Genomic DNA, 25,262 nt, shown 5'->3' on the forward strand with positions numbered 1-25,262 from the left:
GTGCCGCCTATCCAGCTGAAGGCTCACTCCACTAGAGCTCAGGCGGCCTCGATGGCAGAGGCCGGGTCCGTCTCCTTGGAAGAGATTTGCAAGGCGGCAACTTGGGCTTCGGCCCATACCTTCTCCAGGCATTACCGCTTGACTGTGGCTGCTCGGGCGGAGGCCCGGTTTGGAGCTTCAGTGTTGAGGTCAGGGATTTCAATGTCCCGCCCTGGGTGAGTACTGCTTCGGTACATCCCACCAGTCTATGGATTGATCAGCATGATGATATGGAAGGTAAAATTATGTATCATACCTGATAATTTTCTTTCCATTAATCATAGCTGATCAATCCATAGCCCCTCCCAGATATCTGTACTGTTTATATTCTGGTTGCATTTCAGGTTCAAGTTTAGTCTTCAGTTCCTGTTAAGGAGGACTTCGTGTTCAAGTTTTTCAATGAATTCTTCAAGAGTTGAGACGAATTTGTGTTACAGTGAGCTGCTGCATTCCTCTCCCCTCCGTTTTACGGGGCTGGATTGAGACTTAAATTCTGCCGGCGCTCCCTCCCGCTTCGTGCGGCAGTAGGGCAGTTTTGTACCCCTCCCGCTTCGGCGGTGTTAGGGTCAGTCAGCTCCTCCCGCGGTTGCAGGATAAGCCAGATCCCCCCACATCGGCGGGTGTGGTGTCCCTCCCCCGCTCCGCGGGGATGAGCTGGACGGATTCCCCTCCCCCACTTGTGTGGGGATGAGCTGGGTTAATTCCCCTCCCCCGTTTCGGCGGTGGTGAGCTGGGCAGAGTGTCCCTTCGTGGGTGTAATTCTCTGTGCTGAGTCCTGCGGATGGAGCTTGGATATCGACATACTGAGGAGTTTCCGGCAGCACATGACCACATATAGGGAGGCAAAAGGATTGCTCTCTATCTCCACCTGCTGGTTGATGGACACAACCCACCAGTCTATGGATTGATCAGCTATGATTAATGGAAAGAAAATTATCAGGTATGATACATAATTTTACCTTGTTAAACCTCAACTCCAGAAGCTTGGCTTTTAGCCCCATGGGCATGAAACCACTAGCTAATTTGATGGAATCTTCCTCACTAAAAAAAAACTCTCTTTGGAAAATACTTGTTCTAGTGTGTCTCACCTTGGTTCAAAGAATTGTTGAGCTCCAAACCATAGTCAGATATGAGCATTGTGCACAGTTTCATCATAGCTAATCATTACAGACCCATCTGAAGTTCTATCACAGGAAGGCACAGCTTTTCACATTAATGAAAAATTAGTATTAATTTACTTCTGTTCTAAACCTCATAATACCTTCCATACTCTGGTCTAAAATAAACTCACTTGTTACCCAAAGAGGACAGTCCACTAGAAAGTCCATGCAGTATTTTTTTTTTCCCTTTGACCCAACAGACTTGGCCTTCCAGTGACCAAGCATATGCTGGCTAGTTGGATAGCATCCTGTATTCAGTCCGTCCTGTTAAGATTATCTAGTGTTCCCTTACACATCAAGCGTCCTCAGATCAGAGCCACTGCTTCTACCATAGCTACCTTGTAATCTGCTTCACTAGAGAACATCTTCAAAAAAGCTACCTGGTCCTGACTTTATACTTTTATTTCACACTGCCTGGACATGTTTGCAAGCAGTATTGAACAAACTGAGCCAGGGCCGTTCCTAGGGTCTCAATCTGCAGGGAGGCGCCCCCCCCCCCTCCGTCTAGCATCTCCTTGCTCTCTTCTCCCTCCCGCTTCTCCCTCCCTGCCCCCTTTTTCAGCCCAGTACCTTAAAAGGTGAAGAACAAGTTGAAGAACTGCAGGCAGAGGGAGCACAAGATGCAAAGGAAATAGGAGGTGAAAGAGATGGAGTGCATCTTTGCAGGATTGCTGAACAAATAGAGGGTTTACAACCACTTAGCTTTTCGTGCTTTCATGTTCACGAAATTAGCAGATAGGGTAGGGACTGCCTAGGCTGGCCACGCCGCCCACACGCACAGGAGGAGCGACTTGCGAGCGAACTCAGCAGAGGGAAACCATTTGCGCAGCAGCCTTCAGCCTGTTCCACCAAGGTGCTGAACATTGAGTCTGTCCGGTTCAGTCAGTGGTGTGCTGGTAAATGTTTAACAGGCTGTCTCCCCGATCCGCCCCTGCCCCCCCCCCCCCCCCCCCCCCCCCACACACACACAAAAAAATTGCAGAGCTGGCTATAGCCGGGGAGAAAGCCTGGGGGGGGGGGGGGGCAATGCATTACTCTCTCCAGAAAAAAAAAATTTAAATGCTCCCAGGTTCCAAACTAATTCATGTTTAATGTGGGATAAAATGCCGTAAATAAATATAAACTTTTAACATTGAGCACCTGATTCTCAAAGTGGACATACAGTGGGGGAAATAAGTATTTGATCCCTTGCTGATTTTGCAAGTTTGCCCACTGACAAAGACATGAGCAGCCCATAATTGAAGGGTAGGTTATTGGTAACAGTGAGAGATAGCACATCACAAATTAAATCCAGAAAATCACATTGTGGAAAGTATATGAATTTATTTGCATTCTGCAGAGGGAAATAAGTATTTGATCCCCCACCAACCAGTAAGAGATCTGGCCCCTACAGACCAGGTAGATGCTCCAAATCAACTCGTTACCTGCATGACAGACAGCTGTCGGCAATGGTCACCTGTATGAAAGACACCTGTCCACAGACTCAGTGAATCAGTTAGACTCTAACCTCTACAAAATGGCCAAGAGCAAGGAGCTGTCTAAGGATATCAGGGACAAGATCATACACCTGCACAAGGCTGGAATGGGCTACAAAACCATCAGTAAGACGCTGGGCGAGAAGGAGACAACTGTTGGTGCCATAGTAAGAAAATGGAAGAAGTACAAAATGACTGTCAATCGACAAAGATCTGGGGCTCCACACAAAATCTCACCTCGTGGGGTATCCTTGATCATGAGGAAGGTTAGAAATCAGCCTACAACTACAAGGGGGGAACTTGTCAATGATCTCAAGGCAGCTGGGACCACTGTCACCACGAAAACCATTGGTAACACATTACGACATAACGGATTGCAATCCTGCAGTGCCCGCAAGGTCCCCCTGCTCCGGAAGGCACATGTGACGGCCCGTCTGAAGTTTGCCAGTGAACACCTGGATGATGCCGAGAGTGATTGGGAGAAGGTGCTGTGGTCAGATGAGACAAAAATTGAGCTCTTTGGCATGAACTCAACTCGCCGTGTTTGGAGGAAGAGAAATGCTGCCTATGACCCAAAGAACACCGTCCCCACTGTCAAGCATGGAGGTGGAAATGTTATATTTTGGGGGTGTTTCTCTGCTAAGGGCACAGGACTACTTCACCGCATCAATGGGAGAATGGATGGGGCCATGTACCGTACAATTCTGAGTGACAACCTCCTTCCCTCCGCCAGGGCCTTAAAAATGGGTCGTGGCTGGGTCTTCCAGCACGACAATGACCCAAAACATACAGCCAAGGCAACAAAGGAGTGGCTCAGGAAGAAGCACATTAGGGTCATGGAGTGGCCTAGCCAGTCACCAGACCTTAATCCCATTGAAAACTTATGGAGGGAGCTGAAGCTGCGTGTTGCCAAGCGACAGCCCAGAACTCTTAATGATTTAGAGATGATCTGCAAAGAGGAGTGGACCAAAATTCCTCCTGACATGTGTGCAAACCTCATCATCAACTACAGAAGACGTCTGACCGCTGTGCTTGCCAACAAGGGTTTTGCCACCAAGTATTAGGTCTTGTTTGCCAGAGGGATTAAATACTTATTTCCCTCTGCAGAATGCAAATAAATTCATATACTTTCCACAATGTGATTTTCCGGATTTAATTTGTGATGTGCTATCTCTCACTGTTACCAATAACCTACCCTTCAATTATGGGCTGCTCATGTCTTTGTCAGTGGGCAAACTTACAAAATCAGCAAGGGATCAAATACTTATTTCCCCCACTGTATTTGAAACACTATAATGAAAATAAAATGATTTTTTCTACCTTTGTTGTCTGGTGACTTTGTTTTTCTGATCATGCTGACCCAGTACCTGATTCTGCTGCTATCTGTTCTCTTAACTCCGTTTCCAGGGCTTCCTTTCCATTTATTTCTTTACTTTCCTCCTTTCTTCTTCATTTCTTTACATCTGTAAATTAAAAGCTGGGTCCTCTGCAGACTTGACTGTCCAGTAGATCCAGCTTCTGCCTATTTTCTCCATCTATGTGCAGGTTTTCTCCCTTTTCCCTCATCTCATCTCCTTCCTCTCTTTCCTCCCCTCCATCCATGTCGAGCATTTCTTCTCTCTCCCTTCCCCTCCATCCATGTACATCTCCTTCCTCTGTCTTCCCTCCCCTCAATCCATGTCCAGAATTTCTCCCCTTCATCCATGTGCATCTCCTTCCTGTCTTCCCTTCCCTCCTCTCCATCAATGTCCAACAATTCTCTCTCCCTGCCCTCCTCTCCATCCATGTCCAACAATTCTCCTCTCTCCCTGCCCTCCTCTCCATCCATGTCCAACAATTCTCCTCTCTCCCTGCCCTCCCCTCCATCCATGTCCAACAATTCTCCTCTCTCCCTACCCTCCCCTCCATCCATGTCCAACAATTCTCCTCTCTCCCTGCCCTCCCCTCCATCCATGTCCAACAATTCTCTCTCCCCTGCCCTCCCCTCCACCCATGTCCAGCAACCCTCCTCTCTCCCCTGCCCTCCCCTCTATCCCTCCCATTTATGGCCACCTGCCCGCCCTCTTCTCCAACTCCCCCCCCAACATCCCCCTTTTTCTTCCTGCCACCCTGCGTGGTTTAAGTCTTTTTTAAATTTATCTCCGTCCCAGCGGCCGCGTCATTTCAAAGCCCTGCCCGTCTCTATCCTTCCCTCTCTTCGTGAGTTCGTTCCCTCAGAGTCCCGCCCTCGAGAAAAGAGGAAATGATGTCAGAAGGCGAGACTCTGAGGGAACGAACTCACGAAGGGAGAGAAGGCTAGAGACGGGCAGGGCTTTGAAATGACGCGGCCGCTGGGACGGAGGTAAATAAAAGATTTAAACCCCCCCAAGGGCGGCGCCCTCCTGCGGTGCTTACCGGGTTTGACTGGCCCTGATCTGAGCTATTCTGTTTGAGCAGCAACATAGGAACAGGTTGCCCCCTTGTCAGTGTGATATGTGTTACAAAAATGGAGCAACACTGATCTTGGGAGCCATTCACTATTGTACCTGATTCATACTGTCTTGATAGCAAAGAGGCTACCTGTAAGAGAGGTATTCTTTGTATGCAGAATTAAAACCAGATACACACACCCCTCTGAGTTGATTTTTGTCTCTGGGGAGTCTGCTGCAGATGTGCTCAGACGTTTACACTAGTTCTGAGCTCTGGGTAGTCATTTACCCTAGCATTGTTGGATAATATTTATTGCCTGATGTAATTCTCCAGAGTATAGAGCACTCCTGTTACAGGTATGCAACTTTGATTTATCCATTAAACATATTTTGCTAAACCACAGGTCAGATTTCAGGTGAGACTTCTCAAATAGTGCACAGCAATCCAAATCACAATGTAGGATAAAGCTGGGCCACTGCTTCATTCAGTTGAAGGGGGAAGAGTTTATTATAAAATTGAAGGTGTTATGATGCCTTATGCTATTCAGTCTAAAGTGGTAGGAGGAGAAGGAATTTTCTCATTTGATTTTTCTTTTTGTGTACTTTTGTATTCAGATTGCTCGGGAGCATGGTATTAGGTTTTTCGAGACTAGTGCAAAAGCAAATGTGAACATTGAGAAGGCATTCCTCACATTAGCTGAAGACATTCTTCGAAAGGTGAGTTGTCTTAACAAATCATAATTTCTTAGTTGTCGATTGATCTAATAACTGCATTTGAGTGAACTCAGAGTGATAGCCTTATGTTGACTACTTTAATCTATGGTCTTATATATAGAAAGGGCAAATGGTTAGCTAGGGCATATTTAGGAACATCTGGTTGTTTGATATCAAATTTTTTTCCATAGGTACTAAATGCAAAATGTTTTCTGTAAACTGGATTTGGTATGACAAATTTTCTTAAAGTGGAAATCACTGTAAGGGAATATATTGAATTATGAATAAGGTGCTATATGGGGAAAGAGGTTCTCTAATGTCAAGATGATTAAGATAGTCACATATGTGGCTAATATCTACTGTTTCTGAAAAGCTATGAGAAATCTTTTAGAAAGTGTTTTGGACATAACAGGGATTCATGCTGCGCTTTCTGCATACACAGGGGGCCTCCTCTTTGTTGCTGTGTTTTTTTTTTTCCTCAGCATACATCAAGTGTGTTTTTGGTATATGTCTTGTGTTGTGTTGTATCTTCAGTGCAGTTTTCCTCCCCCCATAGTCCTGTCGAACTCCAGATAGGTTGTCAGCATTTTCATTAGTTTTTCCATAGATTGTGATCAGTCCTAAGAGTCCTTATATGAACAGCTTTGATTGGCCCTATTTTTCTCAAAATTTGTGCTGTGATATTTTTGCCATGTTGTGTTCTCTGACTGTCGCGCTGAAGGTGATGAGAGACTTAAGATACCTGCATTTTATAGCAAAAATGTTTCTTAAAGATCTTTATGCTGTGCTACTTGGACATGGATCATGGTACTTCTGTTTATGCCATCTGCCAAGATTCTGACTAAGGCTTTTAAGCAGCAAAGACTACATCTAATTGATCAGTGAAAAATCTGTCCAACTTCTCTGTCAAGCAAAGGACCTAGGAGCCACATGGGCTTTAGACACCCAGAGAGCATAGATTGGTTTTAAAATCTGCATCCAGGAAGATGCAAAGGAGCAGGGAACCTTCTGTTCTTTCATTCAGTGTTAAACAAGGATTCCGTTCAGTTGAGTTCAGGATTGAGAAGTGTCTGTGCTGAACATTGGGCAGAGGCACATCAAAGCATCAATACTGAACCTGTATGCTCAAGATAGAGAACAGGAAAGTAGCAGCAGTTACTGTCTGCTTTCCCAGGCAACTCTGTCCAGAGATGAGTTGAATCTCCCAAGAAGGGACCAAGCTGCTATGGTCTGCAGGGTTCCAGACCAAGGCTGTCATCAATCCCCTTCTGGTGGTTATCCAAGAGGATCTGTGAACACATTCTGAGGCCCCTTCAGTTCTGGCCTCAGCCTTCAAGAAGGAGGTGGTCAGGAGAATCTTGGGGCCCCTCTTTGACTCAATCAACTCAAGACATTAGCATTGAGTGCATCAAGGAGATTAACTGTGATACCTGAAAATGGCCTTTTCCTTTGAGGTTAAAACATGTTTATGAGGCAATCCTTAAAGTCTTGGGGATAACTCTGGACTCATCTCTGTTCTTTGATACTCATGTTAACTTGCTTATAAAGGTTTTTTTTGGATTCTCCGATGATTTATGTTGAATTAGAAAAAAGTTTTTTAAATGATCAGTAGAAAATTAAGGTTTTTATTTTATCTCACACTACTATAACATATGTCAATTGTTCTGATTAAATAAGGAAATGATTACAGACACTTTAGAACACAGCAGCCAGATTGTGTGGTGTCCACTTATTCAACAAGTGTCTCCTCTTTTTTTAAGATTATATTGGCTGTCAGTTGAAACATATACAATTTTCCAACTGTCATATGTTTTAGAATACTTCACAGATTGGCTCAATTATACATATCGTCATTATTAATTTTGCCCTCACTGTATAGAACTTTACGTTATAGAGCTCAGATCTCTTAGCTATCCACCGGCAGAGAGCGTAAAATATAATTTGATCTTTTCTTTGTTAATCACTTACAAGCAGCAAAGGTCTGGAATAATTTAACAGTAGACATTAGGATGGACATAGGTCATCAGTTTTTGTAGAATATTAAAAACTTCTCTCCAAAATATCTGAAAGTTTAATTTTATTGCATGAGCTACTTTTGTCATTTCCCAGTAATAGGTTCATTGCAGATTACAGTTACAGCCAGAAGAAAGGGAATGGTAGAATACAAGGGGTGCATTGTACTGACTTCCACAATCTTAGCACAGCAATGGCTAATGCTTAAATGGTAAAAGGGTAAAGGGTTATGGATTTGATATACTGCCTTCCTGTGATGCAATGGAAGCGGTTTACATTTATATACAGGTACTTTCTCTGTCTCTAATGGACCCACTATCTAAATTTTTTTGTACCTGGGGCAGTGGAGGGTTAAGTGACTTGCCCAGTATCACAAGCAGCCACAGTGGGAATCAAACCCAGTTTCCCAGGATCTCAGCCCACTGCTAAATTATAAAATACCACAAGATGAGCCACCCTAATTATCAAAAACAAGCTGGACTGCATGTATTGGATACAGGACTACCAGGTACTATGAAGATTTTGGAGATTGAGGTGCATGGTTTGTTAGGAATTTATAAATAAATTTCTGTGTGGGGATAAGTTTCCAGTTAGCTTGAAAAAAGCTATTCCTTGCAGTATGTGCAATTCAATTGCAGATATATATATATATAGTCCCGCCCTTCCGCAAACAGGAAATGAGGGCAGGAACAGCTGAAACAGAAGTGAAACCACAGCCTGTCTAAAGCTGCGTCTGTACTTGCTGGACTTCACTGTTGCCGGCCGAGCAGAAGGTAAAACTTTTTAAACAGCAGCTGCCAAGTACGAAGGGCTGGGGCACCCGCACATGTCTTCACTTGGAGGCCACAGAGACAGAGGGAGGGAGGCGCTGGGTGGCGGACATCGGAAGAGAGGGGGGGGGAGGGTCCTGAGAGAGAGAGGGGAGGGGGGGAGGCCTTGTTTCCAGAACTTCTGGAGGGACTGCTACGTCAGTCAGCTTCAGTGTTGGGGGGGTGGGTGCTTGCGCCTTCTGTACCATCTGCTGCAGCGGCATCTGGCCCTTCTCCTGCGGTGAGGTCCCCGACCACTATGCTGCCTACAGCGTCGGCTGCCACCCAGGTCGACTCCCCTTCAACGTCGGTGGAGGGAGCTTCGCCGCAGTCCGAGCGGGCATCAGCCTCTCGACATCGCCATCGAGGACATCGTTCCTTGGCGTCTAGGCAGGTCCTGTGTCAAAGTACCTTAGCAAAGGTCTTATCCGATACTGAGCAGGAGCGTTCGTGGGAGTCAGAAGAAGATGCCAGGTACTTTTCTTCTGATGAGTCGTATGGGATTCCCTCTGAACCTTCCCCTCCACCAGAGAGGAGACTAACGCCACCGGAGAGTCTATCCTTTTCCTCTTTTGTCCGGGAAATGGCTACGGCTATTCCCTTCCCTGTGGAGATTGAGGATGAGTCCAAGACTGAGATGCTCGAGGTCCTGGACTATTTTTCTCCACCTAAGAAGGCTGTGACAGTCCCTCTGCATAAGGTACTGAAGGAAGTCCTTATGCGAAACTGGTGGGCCCTTCTATCTGGCCCCGTGGTCCCGAAGAAAGCTGAATCCCAGTATTGGATCCATGGTGAACCTGGATTGATGAGGTCTCAGTTACTCCACAATTCTGTGGTGGTGGATTCCACCCTCAAGAGAGCCAGGAGTACTAGAGACTATGCTTCAGCGCCCCCAGGCAAAGAAGCTAGGACACTTGATTCTTTTGGGGGAGAAGATGTATCAGGCTGCTGTGCTTGCTGCCAAGATCCAGTCATACCAGCTTTTCATGAGCGTTCACTTGCGAGACTCAATAAGGCAACTGTCTAGCTTGGTTGATGCACTCTAGAAAGTTGCACTGGGACAGAAATTTAACCCATCCCGCAAACCCTGTTCCCGTGCAGCTCTCTAATGCACTCCCTCCGAAGCAAGCCAAGCCTTTTTGCCAGGTGGTCAGGCAGCAGAAGGCGTGTCGAAAATTCCTGGCCAGGGGTATGTTCGACACTTTTGATGTAGCATCCAGGATTGCTGCTCAAGGTATAGTGAGTAGACTCATGGCTGCGTGTCTCTGATCTGGATCATTCGGTCCAACAGCAAATGACGGATGTTCCTTGCTGGGGTACAAACTTTTTGGTGAAAAAGTAGAGTATCTTGTTGATCAGATCAAGAAGCATAATGACGCTATGGATTCTTTCTCCCACCGGGCGTCTTCTGCTACTACCTCCTCATCTAGGAGGTATTTTGGGGGGAAGAGGAGTGCTCCCTATTCCTATCCTAGGCGGAGGTACGCTTCTGCTTCTCCACAGCCTTCCCAGGCTCAGTCCCAGTGTGCTTGTTCTCGTCAATGGCAGCCTTCAAAGAGCAATTCATAAAGAAGCTCAAGGAGAAGGCGGCATGCTTCCTTGCTGGACATAATGCTGCTGTTTTGACACAATGAGAATGCTTGTCCTGCTGATCCTCTAAACACATACATTGCCTGCTGGATACACCAACACAGAGACCTTGAAGAGTATCGGAACCAGTCAGCCACATTGGTGTCAATCACCATTGCATTGAGGGAGCATGAATCACTGGCACATTGGAGGTCCTTAGTGTCTTTATACCTTTGCCCATTGCTTACCCTGAGACCAACAGTTTGAGACAGGCAGAGACTAACTTTTCGCTTGGAGTGTTTTTCTGAGTATTTCTGAACACTCCTAGAAGTCTGAAGACAAACCAGAGATCTTTTCTGAACAGAAGTCCCCAGGTTTTCCTTCAGTTCCCTCCCCACCAGTAAGAGCTCTTCCTTATTGAGTTTGTGAGAGAGATGCCTCATGCCACCCCCTTTAAGTTTAGTTGGAGCAGGAGCCTAGGGCAAAACCCACCCAAGGAAGCTGTGACAGTGCCCATTCCCATAATTATAAAGGAGGTTCAAATTAGAATGTGGAGATGCTTCTGCTTCTTCAATTAACAAGGAAAACTGTAGTCCAGAAGGCTCCTGGATTTGAAAACTAACAGCTCTCAAGATCCAGACGTTCCAAGACTCACTCCTTGGGTGTCCCCAAGGAAAGAAGCTGTGACATTCTTTCAGAATACTATACATACATCTCTCATAGCATCCTACTTAGCTCCTCTTGGGCATGTACTTGCATGATAGTGTGCAGTGTAGTGGATTTTGCTAATACTGTCCCTGTAGATAAGGTTGAAAACCTCAATGCGCTAGAAGCAAAATGGAAAGAGAGTGCAAAATACATGATTCGTGCAACCTATAATGTTTTCAATTCAGCATCAAGAGCTTCTGCTACTGAGATCAGCGCCCTGAGTCTGTGGACTTTGGACCTCTTAAACTTGATGTACAGGAGAAGCTTCTGCCATGCAGTGGAGAGAATCTCTTAAGAAATAAGGTGCAAGAAGCTGCTACCTCCTATCAACAGCATAGTGATACTCTTAAGACCCTGTCCAGACCCACTTCCAACCTGTCTACCTCTTCAGGAGTAATTGGACAACAGATTGTACTACTCTCAAAGGTATAGGTATCATCCACCCCTCCCACTCATGCCAGCCTTGACAAGGATCTCATTCCAGGGCCCAGGAATCAAAATCGCCACCACAGTCCAAACCAGAGACATTGTTTTGACTGCCTCCGAGAGAGCATAGCTTCAGTTCCTGTATCCATTCCAGATGACCTCTTAATAGGAGGGAAACTTAAAAAAAAAAATTGGGGGGAAAATGTGTAAGTTCTAAAAGTAATCCAACTGGGATACCATATGTAATTATTTTCTTTCTCCAAACTGCACCCCCTCTCCAAGAGCAAGTACTTACAAAGGAATTCTGTCTTTCTTAGAAGCCATCAAAGTAAAACTCATGCCACCGGGGGGGGGGGGGGGGGGGGGGGGGGGGAAGGCGGGGATTTTATTTCAAGTATTTCTTGATCAGAAAGATAACGAGAATTCCATCCCATCTTAAACATAAGGGCCCTGACAAGTGTCTCATCAAAACAAAGTTCAGGCTTCCCTAGGCTCCCTAATTTCACTCCAAAAAAAGGAACTGGGACTTACAGGTTGCTTATACACACATTCAGATACATCCAAGTCATAGGAAGTATTTTAGATTTTATTGTACAGAATCACCCCTACCAGTACTATACTGCCCTTTGGCTTTGTATCAGCTCCTTACATGTTTACAAAATGCCTGATTTGTCATAGCAGCATATTCCCAAAAACTGGGAGTGCATGCATTTCCCTATTTGGATTATTGGCTGGTAAAGTGTACATACGAGATCAGTGTACTTAACCATTTGGGTCTTAGAATGATTAGGGTTCATCATAAATTATCTCAATTCCCAGTGAAGGAGAAGAGTCCAGATGGGCATTGTTGGTGGTTTGATGTGAAGCCATGACTGTTTTTGAGCCTTGACCTTTTGCCTTTCGCTTTTTTCCTTTATGTATAGGGGAAGGCTTAGAGCTTACCCATCAGTTGCTTCTGCTCCTTCTGTGGCTCAGAAATGGATCAAAGGCTTCCTTGCACATCCTTCCAGTGTGTCTCAGCCACTGCAAATGTTGTGAACAGGTGGTTTGAGGGTCATGCTGTACAAATAGTAATGCCTATCAGGTCATAATGCCCAGGCTTCAGTAGAACAGGAATGATAGCTGCCCTGGTGATGTTTCGTAAACTGGGAACAGCTACATTTGTGAAGAGCTCTGCATCTATCTGTTTCACAAGCTACCACTAAGGTAACCATAGAATCAATCTGGACTGTGTTGAATGGACTTGAAAGTGCTATTTTAAAATGTTCCTTGTTTATGATTTCTTTAATCTTCTGGAGTATTGGCTCAAAAGCATGAAACTTTGGAAACTGACCATTGTGAGAGTCTGGAAATGGTGGGAAAAGGGGTTGAAGACGATTTGGAGAAGGTGAGTACTGTAGTGAAGGAAAGATCTGGTGCTTTATAAGCTGGAGCAGTTGGAAAATCAGGCCAAGCATTTGAACCACCGCTTGCTCAATTTTTCTAAGTTGTCTGGTTTAAATCCACTGGATGCTTTTAAGAAATATTTAACAGAAGTGTTCCATACTCCAGCAAAATAAGTACCACCAGTCAAAATCTCTTATTCCAGTCAAAATCTCTTATTTTCTCTGGGAGAAGAGGTGACCTTGGAAGCTAGTAGTATGGATGCTTCCACTATTTTGGATTTGTCAGCCATAGAAGCTCAAGGTGTTTGAACAGGATCTGAATATGGTTATGTGTTTGTACTTCAGGAACTTACAGGTTGTCTTTCTGAGACAAAAGATCTGGATATTTTCTGATGTGGCTTTGGCCAAGAGACCTAGCTTTGGTTGCCCCCTTTTTTAAATCTAGGGGTGACGTGTTTTGTCCCGGAGAAGTTTTTTTTTTTTTTTGTACATGAAGTTTGGAGTCTGTTCTCCCACCCCCAGGTTTCTGTTGAAGTAGAATGTTCTTAATTGATAGCACCCAGGATAACAAAATGCTATTGCCTTTTCTTTGTATATATTTTCCTAATGCAGTATTGATCCTCCTATGCCCCTCCTTCTCCACCTTGTGGCTGATGAGTCCTTGGATGAACTCTTTGTAATTTTTTTCTTTTTATTGTGTTAATTTTTCTTATGTCTACTTTAATCCAAGTGAATACTTAGCTTATATTTTGGTTAGGGAATAAAAACAAAAGTTATCCCAAATCCCTTCTAAGCCCATCACAGCAATTGGAATTCTTATCTCTGAGGCACAACGTGAGAATCAGTCTTTCTTCCATAATGATCACAGTATTAGTATCTACAGTGGTGGAAATAAGTATTTGATCCCTTGCTTATTTTGTAAGTTTGCCCACTGACAAAGACATGAGCAGCCCATAATTGAAGGGTAGGTTATTGGTAACAGTGAGAGATAGCACATCACAAATTAAATCCGGAAAATCACATTGTGGAAAGTATATGAATTTATTTGCATTCTGCAGAGGGAAATAAGTATTTAATCCCTCTGGCAAACAAGACCTAATACTTGGTGGCAAAACCCTTGTTGGCAAGCACAGCGGTCAGACGTCTTCTGTAGTTGATGATGAGGTTTGCACACATGTCAGGAGGAATTTTGGTCCACTCCTCTTTGCAGATCATCTCTAAATCATTAAGAGTTCTGGGCTGTCGCTTGGCAACTCGCAGCTTCAGCTCCCTCCATAAGTTTTCAATGGGATTAAGGTCTGGTGACTGGCTAGGCCACTCTATGACCCTAATGTGCTTCTTCCTGAGCCACTCCTTTGTTGCCTTGGCTGTATGTTTTGGGTCATTGTCGTGCTGGAAGACCCAGCCACGACCCATTTTTAAGGCCCTGGCGGAGGGAAGGAGGTTGTCACTCAGAATTGTACGGTACATGGCCCCATCCATTCTCCCATTGATGCGGTGAAGTAGTCCTGTGCCCTTAGCAGAGAAACACCCCCAAAACATAACATTTCCACCTCCATGCTTGACAGTGGGGACGGTGTTCTTTGGGTCATAGGCAGCATTTCTCTTCCTCCAAACACGGCGAGTTGAGTTCATGCCAAAGAGCTCAATTTTTGTCTCATCTGACCACAGCACCTTCTCCCAATCACTCTCGGCATCATCCAGGTGTTCACTGGCAAACTTCAGACGGGCCGTCACATGTGCCTTCCGGAGCAGGGGGACCTTGCGGGCACTGCAGGATTGCAATCCGTTATGTCGTAATGTGTTACCAATGGTTTTCGTGGTGACAGTGGTCCCAGCTGCCTTGAGATCATTGACAAGTTCCCCCCTTGTAGTTGTAGGCTGATTTCTAACCTTCCTCATGATCAAGGATACCCCACGAGGTGAGATTTTGCGTGGAGCCCCAGATCTTTGTCGATTGACAGTCATTTTGTACTTCTTCCATTTTCTTACTATGGCACCAACAGTTGTCTCCTTCTCGCCCAGCGTCTTACTGATGGTTTTGTAGCCCATTCCAGCCTTGTGCAGGTGTATGATCTTGTCCCTGACATCCTTAGACAGCTCCTTGCTCTTGGCCATTTTGTAGAGGTTAAAGTCTGACTGATTCACTGAGTCTGTGGACAGGTGTCTTTCATACAGGTGACCATTGCCGACAGCTGTCTGTCATGCAGGTAACGAGTTGATTTGGAGCATCTACCTGGTCTGTAGGGGCCATATCTCTTACTGGTTGGTGGGGGATCAAATACTTATTTCCCTCTGCAGAATGCAAATAAATTCATATACTTTCCACAATGTGATTTTCCGGATTTAATTTGTGATGTGCTATCTCTCACTGTTACCAATAACCTACCCTTCAATTATGGGCTGCTCATGTCTTTGTCAGTGGGCAAACTTACAAAATCAGCAAGGGATCAAATACTTATTTCCACCACTGTATAGTGGAAGATATTCAGGAAAGTTAGCGGGGCAGATGTTGATGAGCCACATGGCATCCACAGTATGTGTAATTCCCATGTTATATATCACCATTTGAGACAAGCCCAATGAACCTGTCCACACAGTGACTCAGCTGCTTGGGAATCTATGGGATTTTATATTTGTCACTGCTCCTTTATTGGGGGAATTCTGTTTTGGTGGACAATTTATTGTAATCTAGAAAAAGGAATCCCCTTTCAAATTCCAGAGATCCAGGTGCTACAATAGAGGCATCCAGACTGGGCTGAGGAACTCATTTATTTATTTTATTTATTTATTGCATTTGTGTCCCACATTTTCCCACCCCCTTGCAGGCTCAGTGTGGCTTACAATACATCATGGATAGTGGAAATATAATAGAAAAATAGGCATTTAGTGTTACAGAGAATTTTTGGCAACATGATAATGATAAGACTTGATAGTAGTATGACAAGCAGATATTATAAGACATTTCTAACTACGTGTGGAGGATTTATGTATATTCACGTTGGTTGATCTTTGTGGTAAGCCTTGCTGAAGAGAGAGGTCTTCAGTAGTTTGCGGAAGTTCGTAGGTCATTTTTAAGTTGTGCGGCAGTGCATTCCATAACTGTGTGCTTAAGTAGGTGAAGTTTGACGCGTGCATTACTTTGTATTTTAGACCTTTGCAGTTAGAGAAGTGCAGATCAAGGAATGTGCGGGATGTTCTTTTGGCATTCCTGGGTGGTAAGTCTATCAGGTCTGACATGTAGGCTGGTGCATCTCCATGAATGATTTTGTGAACTAGGGAGCAAATTTTGAACGTGATGCGTTCTTTGAGTGGGAGCCAGTGTAGTTTTTCTCGTCTGAATTTTCTTGATTATTTGCTCTTTGCAGCCGTCATAGAGTGCGTTGCAGTAATCTAGATGACTGAACACCATTGATTGTACCAGATTACAGAAAACATTCCTTGGGAAGAAAGGTCTTACTCTTTTTAATTTCCACATTGAGTGGAACATCTTGGTTGTGTTTTTCGCATGGCTTTCGAGTGTTAGGTGTCAATCGATGGTAGCTCTAAGAATTTTTAGGGTGTCAAATAGGAAGGTTCAGATTTGGTGTGTTGATGGCTGTGAATTTGTTCTTATGTATTAGGCATTGGGTTTTTTTCTGCATTAAGTTTCAATCTAAAAGCGTCCGCCCATGAATGCATGATATGGAGACTTTGGCTGATGTCGTTGGAAATTTCCTTTAAATCTTGTTTAAATGGGATGTAAATCGTTACGTCGTCTGCGTATATGTATGGGTTAAGGTTTTGGTTTGATAGTAGCTTAGCTAAGGGTATCATCATTAAGTTGAATAGGTTCGGAGATAGGGGTTTCACATTCAGGATTGTGGGTTTCACATTCAGGATTGTGGTTCATTCGAGAATAGCTTCAGTAAGCATGTGCCTAGAATAAGACTCCCGATGTAACTTTTGGTTTGGCAAGACAGTCCTCCAGAATCTCTTTGGGGATTAGAATCCAATTCCGTCCCCTTAGGCCCACTTATTTCTTTTCTTCATGAACAAGCAGGGAGAAATGGGATCATCTCCTTTGTTAGGGGACTGTCAGAACATAGAACTAGGCCATTTCTCATTGAATGACTCGGCCACATATCTGGAAGGTAGGGACAACTTCCTGGTGAACAAACTATCATATCCTGCTTTCCTGCAAGTGCTCCTTGGACAAGGAGATTGCCCACAAGATTAAGTGCTCTCCCTCTCCCCCAGTAGTTTTTTGCCACTCCTTTTAACCAGAGGGTTGCTCAGTTTTGGTTCAAGGATAGGGACACGTGGAGGGGCATAATCGAACAGCGCTGGCCAAATAGATGGCCAGCCATCTTCGGGGCCAGCTCTGCAAGGGGGCGGAGCCAACCGTATTTTCGAAACACGGTTGGAGCCGGCTAAATCGATCGCCAGGTGTAGAGGAGATGGCCGGCTTCGTTTTTCAACCATAATGGAAACCGGGCCCGGCCATCTCAAACACGGCGAAATGCAAGGCATTTGGTCATGGGAGGAGCCAGCATTTGTAGTGCACTGGCCCCCCTCACATGCCAGGACACCAACCGGGCACCCTAGGGGGCATTTCTAGAAATTAAAAAATAAAAATTGGTCCCATGTGCATAGCTCCCTTACCTTGGGTACTGAGCCCCCCAAATCCCCACCAAAAACCCACTCCCCACAACTCTACACAATTACCATAGCCCTGAGGGGTGAAGGGGGCACCTACATGTGGGTACAGTGGGTTTTGGGCTTTTTTGGAGGGCTCAACATTAACCACCACAAGTGGAACAAAGTAGGGGGGGATGGGCCTGGGTCCACCTGCCTGAAGTGCACTGTACCCACTAAATACTGCTCCAGGTACCTGCATACTGCTGTCAGGGAACTGGGTATGACATTTCAGGCTGGCATAGAGGCTGGAAAAAAATGTTTTTCAATTTTTTTTTGGGGTGGGAGGGGGTTGGTGACTACTGGGGCAGTAAGGGGAGGTCATCCCCGATTCCTTCCGGTGGTCATCTAGTCAATTGGGGCACTTTTTTGTGACTTGGAGTGGAGGACTGGCCTAGTGGTTAGGGTGGTGGACTTTGGTCCTGGGGAACTGAAGAACTGAGTTTGATTCCCACTTCAGGCACAGGCAGCTCCTTGTGACTCTGGGCAAGTCACTTAACCCTCCATTGCCCCATGTAAGCTGCATTGAGCCTGCCATGAGTGGGAAAGCGCGGGGTACAAATGTAACAAAAATAAATAAATGGACCAAGTGCAGTCGGTGAAATGCTCGTCTGAGCCGGCCATCTTTTTTCCATTATGGGGTGAAGCTGGCTATGTCATAACCATGCCCCCGCCCCGCCTTCTGTACCTTCCCTTGAAGGTTGGCCAGCTCCGTGACGAAAAGCAGTTGGCTTTTGATTTTACAGATTTGGCTGGCGATCTCTTTCGAAAATAAGCTCAATAGCAAACTAGCATCAGATACCTTCCTCCGTTTGGGTGTGGTGCTTCTGTTATGCATATCCTCCAATACCTCTAATAGTAAAAATTTCTGAAACTCGTACAGGACCAGGTAACCATGATTCTAATGGCCCCCATATTGCGCAAGGCAGGTTTGTGCATACTTCTGTTGGATCATTTGTTCAGGAAGCCCATGAGACTGGGCTGGTTTCCAACACTTGTCACAAGTATGGGGAAGGATGCTACATCCCAATATCAGGTCCCTGGCTCTCAGCTTGAATGTTGAGAGGTAAGCATTGGTTTCCTTGAATTTACCTGATGGTTCCAGAAGAGATTCTACTAGAAAGTTGTACAGTTCCAAATGGCAGAAATTTCCCATCTGGTGTGACAGAAAGGCCCTAGGTTTTTTTTTCTTCTTGTCCCATGCAAAAACTGCTTTCTCTTACATCTGTTAGAGCTTAAAATCAATTCTATTAGGGTGTACCTTAGTTCAGTTGCCACTTATAATGTAGAAGATAAACCTATCTCTGTACAACATTTAGTTGTACACTTTATGCAAGGCTTGCTTCTATTGAAGTCTTCCATCAGATCACCCGCAGTGTCCTGGGGTCATAGCATAGTATGGTGATGAAAGCTCCTTTCAAGCCCCTTCCTTGCCTGTCATCTGAAGTACCTTTCACAGAAAGTTTTGTTTTTGGTGGCAATTACTTCAGCTCACAGAGTAAGCTAGCTCTAGTAACTTATTCTTTAATTTTTCAGTAGCAGAATGTTTTTTTGCACAAGTTTCTTCCTGAGATAGTGTTGGAGTTCTATTTTAACCTCATGCCCACAAAGGTGAAAGCATGCTGCACACTTTGAATTGCAAGAGAGCCTTGGAGGCTAATTTTCAAAGGACTTAGACTTACAAAGTTATATAGTAACCTGTGGAATTTTGTAAATCTGAGTGCTTTGAAAGTACATCTCTTGGGCTTCTATCTGGAGTAGACTAAATTCCATGAAAATGCCACCCAGCTTTTTGTGTGTTTTGACCCTACAAGTATGGGGCCTGCTGTTGGCAAATGCACACTTGGGAATTAGCTAGCAGACTGCATTACCTTCACATTATTCCTAGGCAGGCCAATCTGTAGAAGGTCATGTCATGGCTAATAAGGTCAGAGCTATGGCAACATCGGTTAGCCCTCTTGATCAGTCTCCATACAAGAGATTTGCAGTGCTGCAACTTGGATATCTGGCCACACGTTCAGTTTGCACTGTTGCCTAGGACAAGATTCCTAGCACTACAGTAGTTCTGGTCAGACAGTCCTCCAGAATCTGTTTGGAGGTTAGAATCCAATGCCATCTATCTAGGCCCATTTATTTCAGTTCCAGGCTGCCTTAAAAATTAAGGCTTGTTCTACTGAAAACAGTATTGGTGTCTTGTTTTGCAACACTGTTGGTTTCCCCTTTTTCTATTAATGGCTGCTTCTAGGTAGAGTTGCATGTGAGGATTATAATATCCTATGTGCCTCAGAGAAAATAGTTACTTAGCTGTGGCAGGTGTTCTCCGCGAACAGCAGAAAATGCATACTCTCCCACCTCCCCAAGGAATTGTATTCTTATTCCTGTAATGCAGTGTTTCCCAAGTCCGGTCCTAGAGTACTCCTTGCCAGTCAGGTTTTCAGGATATCCACAATGAATATGCATGAAAGAGATTTGCATGTAATGGAGGCAGTGCATGCAAATAAAGTTCATGCATATTCATTGTGGATATCCTGAAAACTTGGTATTCCAGGACTAGACTTGGAAAACACTGTAATGTGTGGGAGATTGCACATCACAGGTGAATGGACTCAAAATATCTATGTCAACTCTGAATAAAAGTTCTTTTATGGGAATAAGGACTTGTATCCTTCTCTCCTCAGAACACCTGCTACAGGTAATTTTGTTTTTATCTGTAACTACCTTGATTCTTTTCATGAAAAGTGCTATACCAAACCTAATAAATTAAATGAAAGTTCCAGTAGAACTTGTTCTCTTGTGGTCCATGAATATCTGTATTAGAAAACAGACATGTGATGTTGGCCTTCCTTTCTGGTTTGACTGGGATCTACTGTTCCAGCATCATCCTTGGCAGAATATTCCGATTAAATATTTCCAGCTTGGGTGGGGGAGCTCATGTTGCAAGAGCTTTACCCCAAGGGCCTCTAGTCTGGGAAAGAAATTCACATAGATGTCTGAAACTTGGAGCCGTAGTCTATATGCTGAGGGCTTTTACAGATCAGATAGCCAACAGATGTGTCCTATTTCAGACAACCAGGTAGTCAATGTTTCATCTAAACAGGAAAATTTCAATATGTGAAACTGGGCTATCTTACATGGGATGACCCTATGGGCCCACATATCTGGTAGGGAAAGAGTGAAATTGTTCTGACAGGCATAAATAGACTCAGTTGGACCCTGGAGCCATACAAGTGGTTCCTGAATCTGTTCACCACCACCTCCATGAGCAGGAAAGTGCAGAGCTGCTTTAGTAGAGGATCAGAAGACAGACTGATGGTAGATGTCTTCTTCCATCACTGCAGAATGAATTTTATAGTTCATTAAAAATTTATATACCGCCTTTCTTTGCCAAAAAAGAGTGGTTTACCATAAAATAGCATAGCCAATGGCTTAAAAGTGAAAAGAACATCATAAAATAATAGGACAGGAGGAAAGAAATAAAGATAGAAAAGGAATAAACAAAAGGGTAGATGCAGAAATATTGCTACCCACTGGATAGCCTGACACAGATGGAGGCTCTGTAGGCCATAGTAAATGGATTTTCAAAATGTTTTTAAAGCTAGAAAAATTCAAGTTAGAGTACTGGAGGCAAAGCGTTCCAAAGAAAAGGACCTGAAAAGAAAAAGGCCCTGTTTCTAGTCTATTCTAAATGAGCCTGGGAAACAGGAGGAGGAGTTAAGGGATGGCCTGTGGTAGGTAAGGAGAGATCAAGGATCTACATTGTTCCATAGCTTTTCTTTCATCTAAACAGATTTGATTCTCACCTCTTTGAGAGCTATCCATGAGAGAACCAGTCTGGTTGAGGAATTCCCTTACTCTAATCCAGCAAGTCCCAAACCTTTTGTTGGGGGGATGGGGGGACCCCAGCCAGTCATGTTTTCAGAATATCCACAATGAATATTCATGAGATTGATTAGCATTCACTGACTTCTTGATATGCAAATCTATCTCATACATATTCATTGTGGATATCATGAAAACCTGACTGGCTAGGGGTTCCCCCAGTAGGGAATCACTGCTCTAATAAAATAGATTGAGTGCAATTTCACCTCAACATCTGGTTGTTGGCCCTCAGAGCCTCCGTGTTGAGAGCAAAAAAAATAATAGCAATACATTTTTTCAGAATTTGTTGGTGTCTCAGATCTTTCTGGCTTCCAGAAAGGAATCCACCAGAAAATCTTATTAAATCAGCCATTCCCAACCCAGTCCTTGGGGCACACCTTGTTAGATTTGCATTCTATTGAGGTATTGCATTCAGAAACTCGCATTGTGCAATTCATATTCATTGTGGATATCCTGAAAACCCAGTGGGACTACTAGGTGTGCCCCAAGAACTGGGTTGGGAATGGCTGTTTTAAATTAAACAGTGTAAGGGCAAACAACCTTGCATACCTTATACTTGGAGTTTAGTCTCACTTTAAAAAAAAAAAAGTTTACTGTCATGCTGTTAGTGCCTGTCACTTTTGTACAGCCTTTAATTGAGATTTATGCAGACTTGATTCAGTTAAATCCTCCTGTCAAGCTACCTGTTATGGGGCTTCAGTATGCTGCTTACCTAGCTGATAAAACATTCTCGGAGCTTCTGTTCTCTTGCTCATTAAAATAATGGCTTGTCTTTCTTCAGCCCACAAAAGTGGTAAATTTTGGGCCCAGGCCCTATCCGCTGTACCCAAAATTTCATCATAAGGGTAGAGACATAAGTGCCAAACTCTGTGGTGGTCAGATTTCCACCATACGAAGAGAGAAAACCACCACAATCCTGCAAAAGATAAAACAACTAAAAGCAGATTCAGCCAAGAGGTTGAGAAAAATGCCACAATTTACTTTGATGGAAGCTCTACAGGATGGCTGTTTTTCCTATTGTGTCTCCAATTTTTTTTTTTTTTAAATTAGGGTGGTTTGTTGCTGATTTATTACTGTGCTATTATACCCTTCCGTATGTGTTTTGTATTTAATGCTTGTTCAACTTGTTTTTGCTTGCTTTTCAGTATAAATATATATATATATTGTAAATTGCCTTGATAATACTACTACTACTTATTTCTATAGCGCTACTAGACGTACGCAGCGCTGTACACTTGATAATACCATCAATACCTTTTGTTTGAAAGGCAATATAATTAAATTTCACAAAATAGATAACTAAAGTGACCCTACTCGACTGTTTCAGCTGATGCCTGAGTCAGGAGTCCTTAAGTACAAGCAAAGTTAATATCAATAAGAGTACATTTAGGGCATTCCTCATACCTCATTTCATGGCTTAAGCCAGCATATCACTTCCACATTCTCTCTCCTAAAATGAGAGAGTTCTACCTTTCCTGACTTCTCGTGTTATCCAGCAAAAGCAGAACTGCAAATTTACAGGATAGTTTTAGGAAGGTAGATGTGGAAGTGATATGCTTCATTGTATCAGACCCTGAAATGAGGTAAGAGGAATGCCCTAGCTGTACTCTTATTGATATTAACTTTGCTTGTACAGTACTTAAGGAACCCTGACGCAGGCATCAACCGAAACATAGCTGTGTTGGGTCATCTTAATTAAAATTCATTCAATCATCTAGGCCTCCTGTCATGTTTTTTTCTCCATCCTTTGACTATCTTCACTCTGTCTGCAGATTTCCACCATAACAAATAATCCTATTAACTTTCCCCAGGCACATGTTCATAGGTATAAACAAACCCTATGCATTTGGGACAGCATAAGAATGTTTGCCTTCTATCTGGAGCTGACCAGGTTCCTTTCTTGTGACCCAGACAGTCCTGGGATTTCTATTACAATCCAATTAGAGTCTGGTATCTCCAGACAGGCCTAACTGAAAAGCATACATTAGAAATAAACTACAACATAAACGAGGGAGAGGAACCCTGATGTAAATCACAGTAATAAAATGAAATGAGTCCTCTAAATAAACCAAAACTGTAAGCTACCATGAAGGGTAGTTATGTACCCTTCAAGAAGCTCCCAGCAACAGGCTGCAAGAGCGGGACTTCCTCATGATTGGCACAGAAAAACCTCCTTAAACATTAAATGGTGTTGAATGACCAGCGTTGAACAGTTTAATTATAATCAGAGTACTTAGCTTTAGGGTCTCTTCTTTCCAGTTTTAACAAAGCCGACCGTGACCAACGGTGGCCAGCGTTTCGAAAAGGCTGCATCAGGGTCAACTGGTTGAAAATATATGATGTTCAAAAGCTGACAGTTGCTCTAGAGACCTTTGATTATAATGAAACTGTTCAACGTTGGTCATTCAACACCATTTAATGTTTAAGGAGGTTTTTTTGTGTCACTGATGAGGAAGTCCCACTCTTGCAGCCTGTTGCTGGGAGCTTCTTGAGGCTTTTCTAACCGAAAGCATGCCAGTGCTCATAAGTTTAGCTGGTGGCACAGTTGTGATCATCCTTAATGGAACTTGTTTTATGATGTATGTTATGTAATACACCTAGGATTAGCAAGATAGTGTGGACTATAAATGTTGAGAAATGAAATTAAAATGTTAGAGCCATGACAGCATTCATTGAGACTATTCACAAAGCTGCAATGTGGAGTTCCATCAATACATTTATATCACACTACTAATTAGACACTAAACCTCAATGCAACAACAAAGGCCTCTTTTAAGAGACAAGCTAGATGCCATTATCTCCAGGCCCTCTTTGTTGTAGTGTCCATTGGAATGTCTCAAAAAGATTAGTGTTTAGCATGTTCAGTGTGTGTTATTGATGGCATTTGTATTATACTTTGACATGGGGGAAAGCCAAGTTTTAGTAAATAAATGAATGTCTCTTGAGATTTGGTTTCATTCTGTCTTCTCTTTTGTTCCAGACTCCTGTTAAAGAGCCCAACAGTGAGAACGTGGATATCAGCAGTGGAGGCGGAGTGACGGGCTGGAAAAGCAAATGTTGTTGAGCGTTCTCCTTTACTACAGACATCATCCACTGCCCCCTCTTCCCTTCATTCTTTTTTTTCTTGCTGCAAAAATAAACCACTTCCCTTCCAATTTTTAACCTGTAAAACAAATTTCATCCTCTCCCCATAACAGAAAAACAAACATCCAAACATCCCTTGCCTTCCATTTGACTGCTTGCTGACAATATAATTTCTAAAAAAAAAAAAGCAAACAAAAAAAAAAACAAAACAAAATGTATAGAAGAAAAGAAAGAAATCATGTCTGTGACTTCTCATTTTAAATGTACCGCTTAACTCACCACTACATTTTGGTTGTATCATAGTCCCATTATCAATATTAAAAACAAACAAAAAAACTTATAGCAATCATTTCAACTCTACTCTACAAAAACTGTATGAGAATAAAAGTTAGAATTAACAATTTTGTTATTGTACAATGGTGGAATTTTCTGTGATGGATGATGATTGAATTACTATCTTATAAACCTGCACCAACAAAAAGGACAAATAATTTTGTGTCACATTAACTTTATGGGGTTTATTTTGTGCTGTGCCTTAAGTGACTTTAATTTTCTTACCATACTGCATTTACATAGGGATGTGGCAAATGAGTATAAGTAGTGCATTCTTTTCTATCTTGTTCACATTTGATTAAATGTCATTAAACAAATTGTTTTGGAATATGGCCTGGGTAATGTTAATTTGATGTATTCAGTTATCCAGGTACACAACTCCAAACTAAAGATCTGCCCTTGGCATTTATGAAAGGTTGGTTTAGCTGCAAAGATCTCCCTCTTTCCACTGGCCTTGCATTTGCTGTGGTTTGACGCGTTAGCAAGGAATCTGGGGTGGAAAGCTTTCTTGGATTAAATGTAAAGAAACTGTGTCCAAGGAACATTATGAAATAGCAGCTTGAAGTCCATCCACCAATTATCA

At 43.5% G+C, this 25,262-nt stretch overlaps 1 protein-coding gene across 1 annotated transcript in view; it reads left to right on the forward strand.

Annotated features, from left to right (window-relative positions):
- RAB10 (RAB10, member RAS oncogene family) overlaps positions 1-24,670 on the forward strand; it is a 181,530-nt gene extending 156,860 nt beyond the window's left edge. The window contains exons 5-6 of the mRNA XM_030198636.1: positions 5,698-5,799; positions 24,243-24,670. Coding sequence (XP_030054496.1) covers positions 5,698-5,799; positions 24,243-24,326 — 186 coding nt within the window. The 3' untranslated portion in view covers positions 24,327-24,670. The remainder of the gene's footprint in view (positions 1-5,697; positions 5,800-24,242) is intronic.
- Positions 24,671-25,262: the final 592 nt, after the last annotated feature.

The sequence above is a fragment of the Microcaecilia unicolor genome, chromosome 3 (assembly GCF_901765095.1).
Source record: "Microcaecilia unicolor chromosome 3, aMicUni1.1, whole genome shotgun sequence".
Lineage (NCBI taxonomy): Eukaryota > Metazoa > Chordata > Amphibia > Gymnophiona > Siphonopidae > Microcaecilia > Microcaecilia unicolor.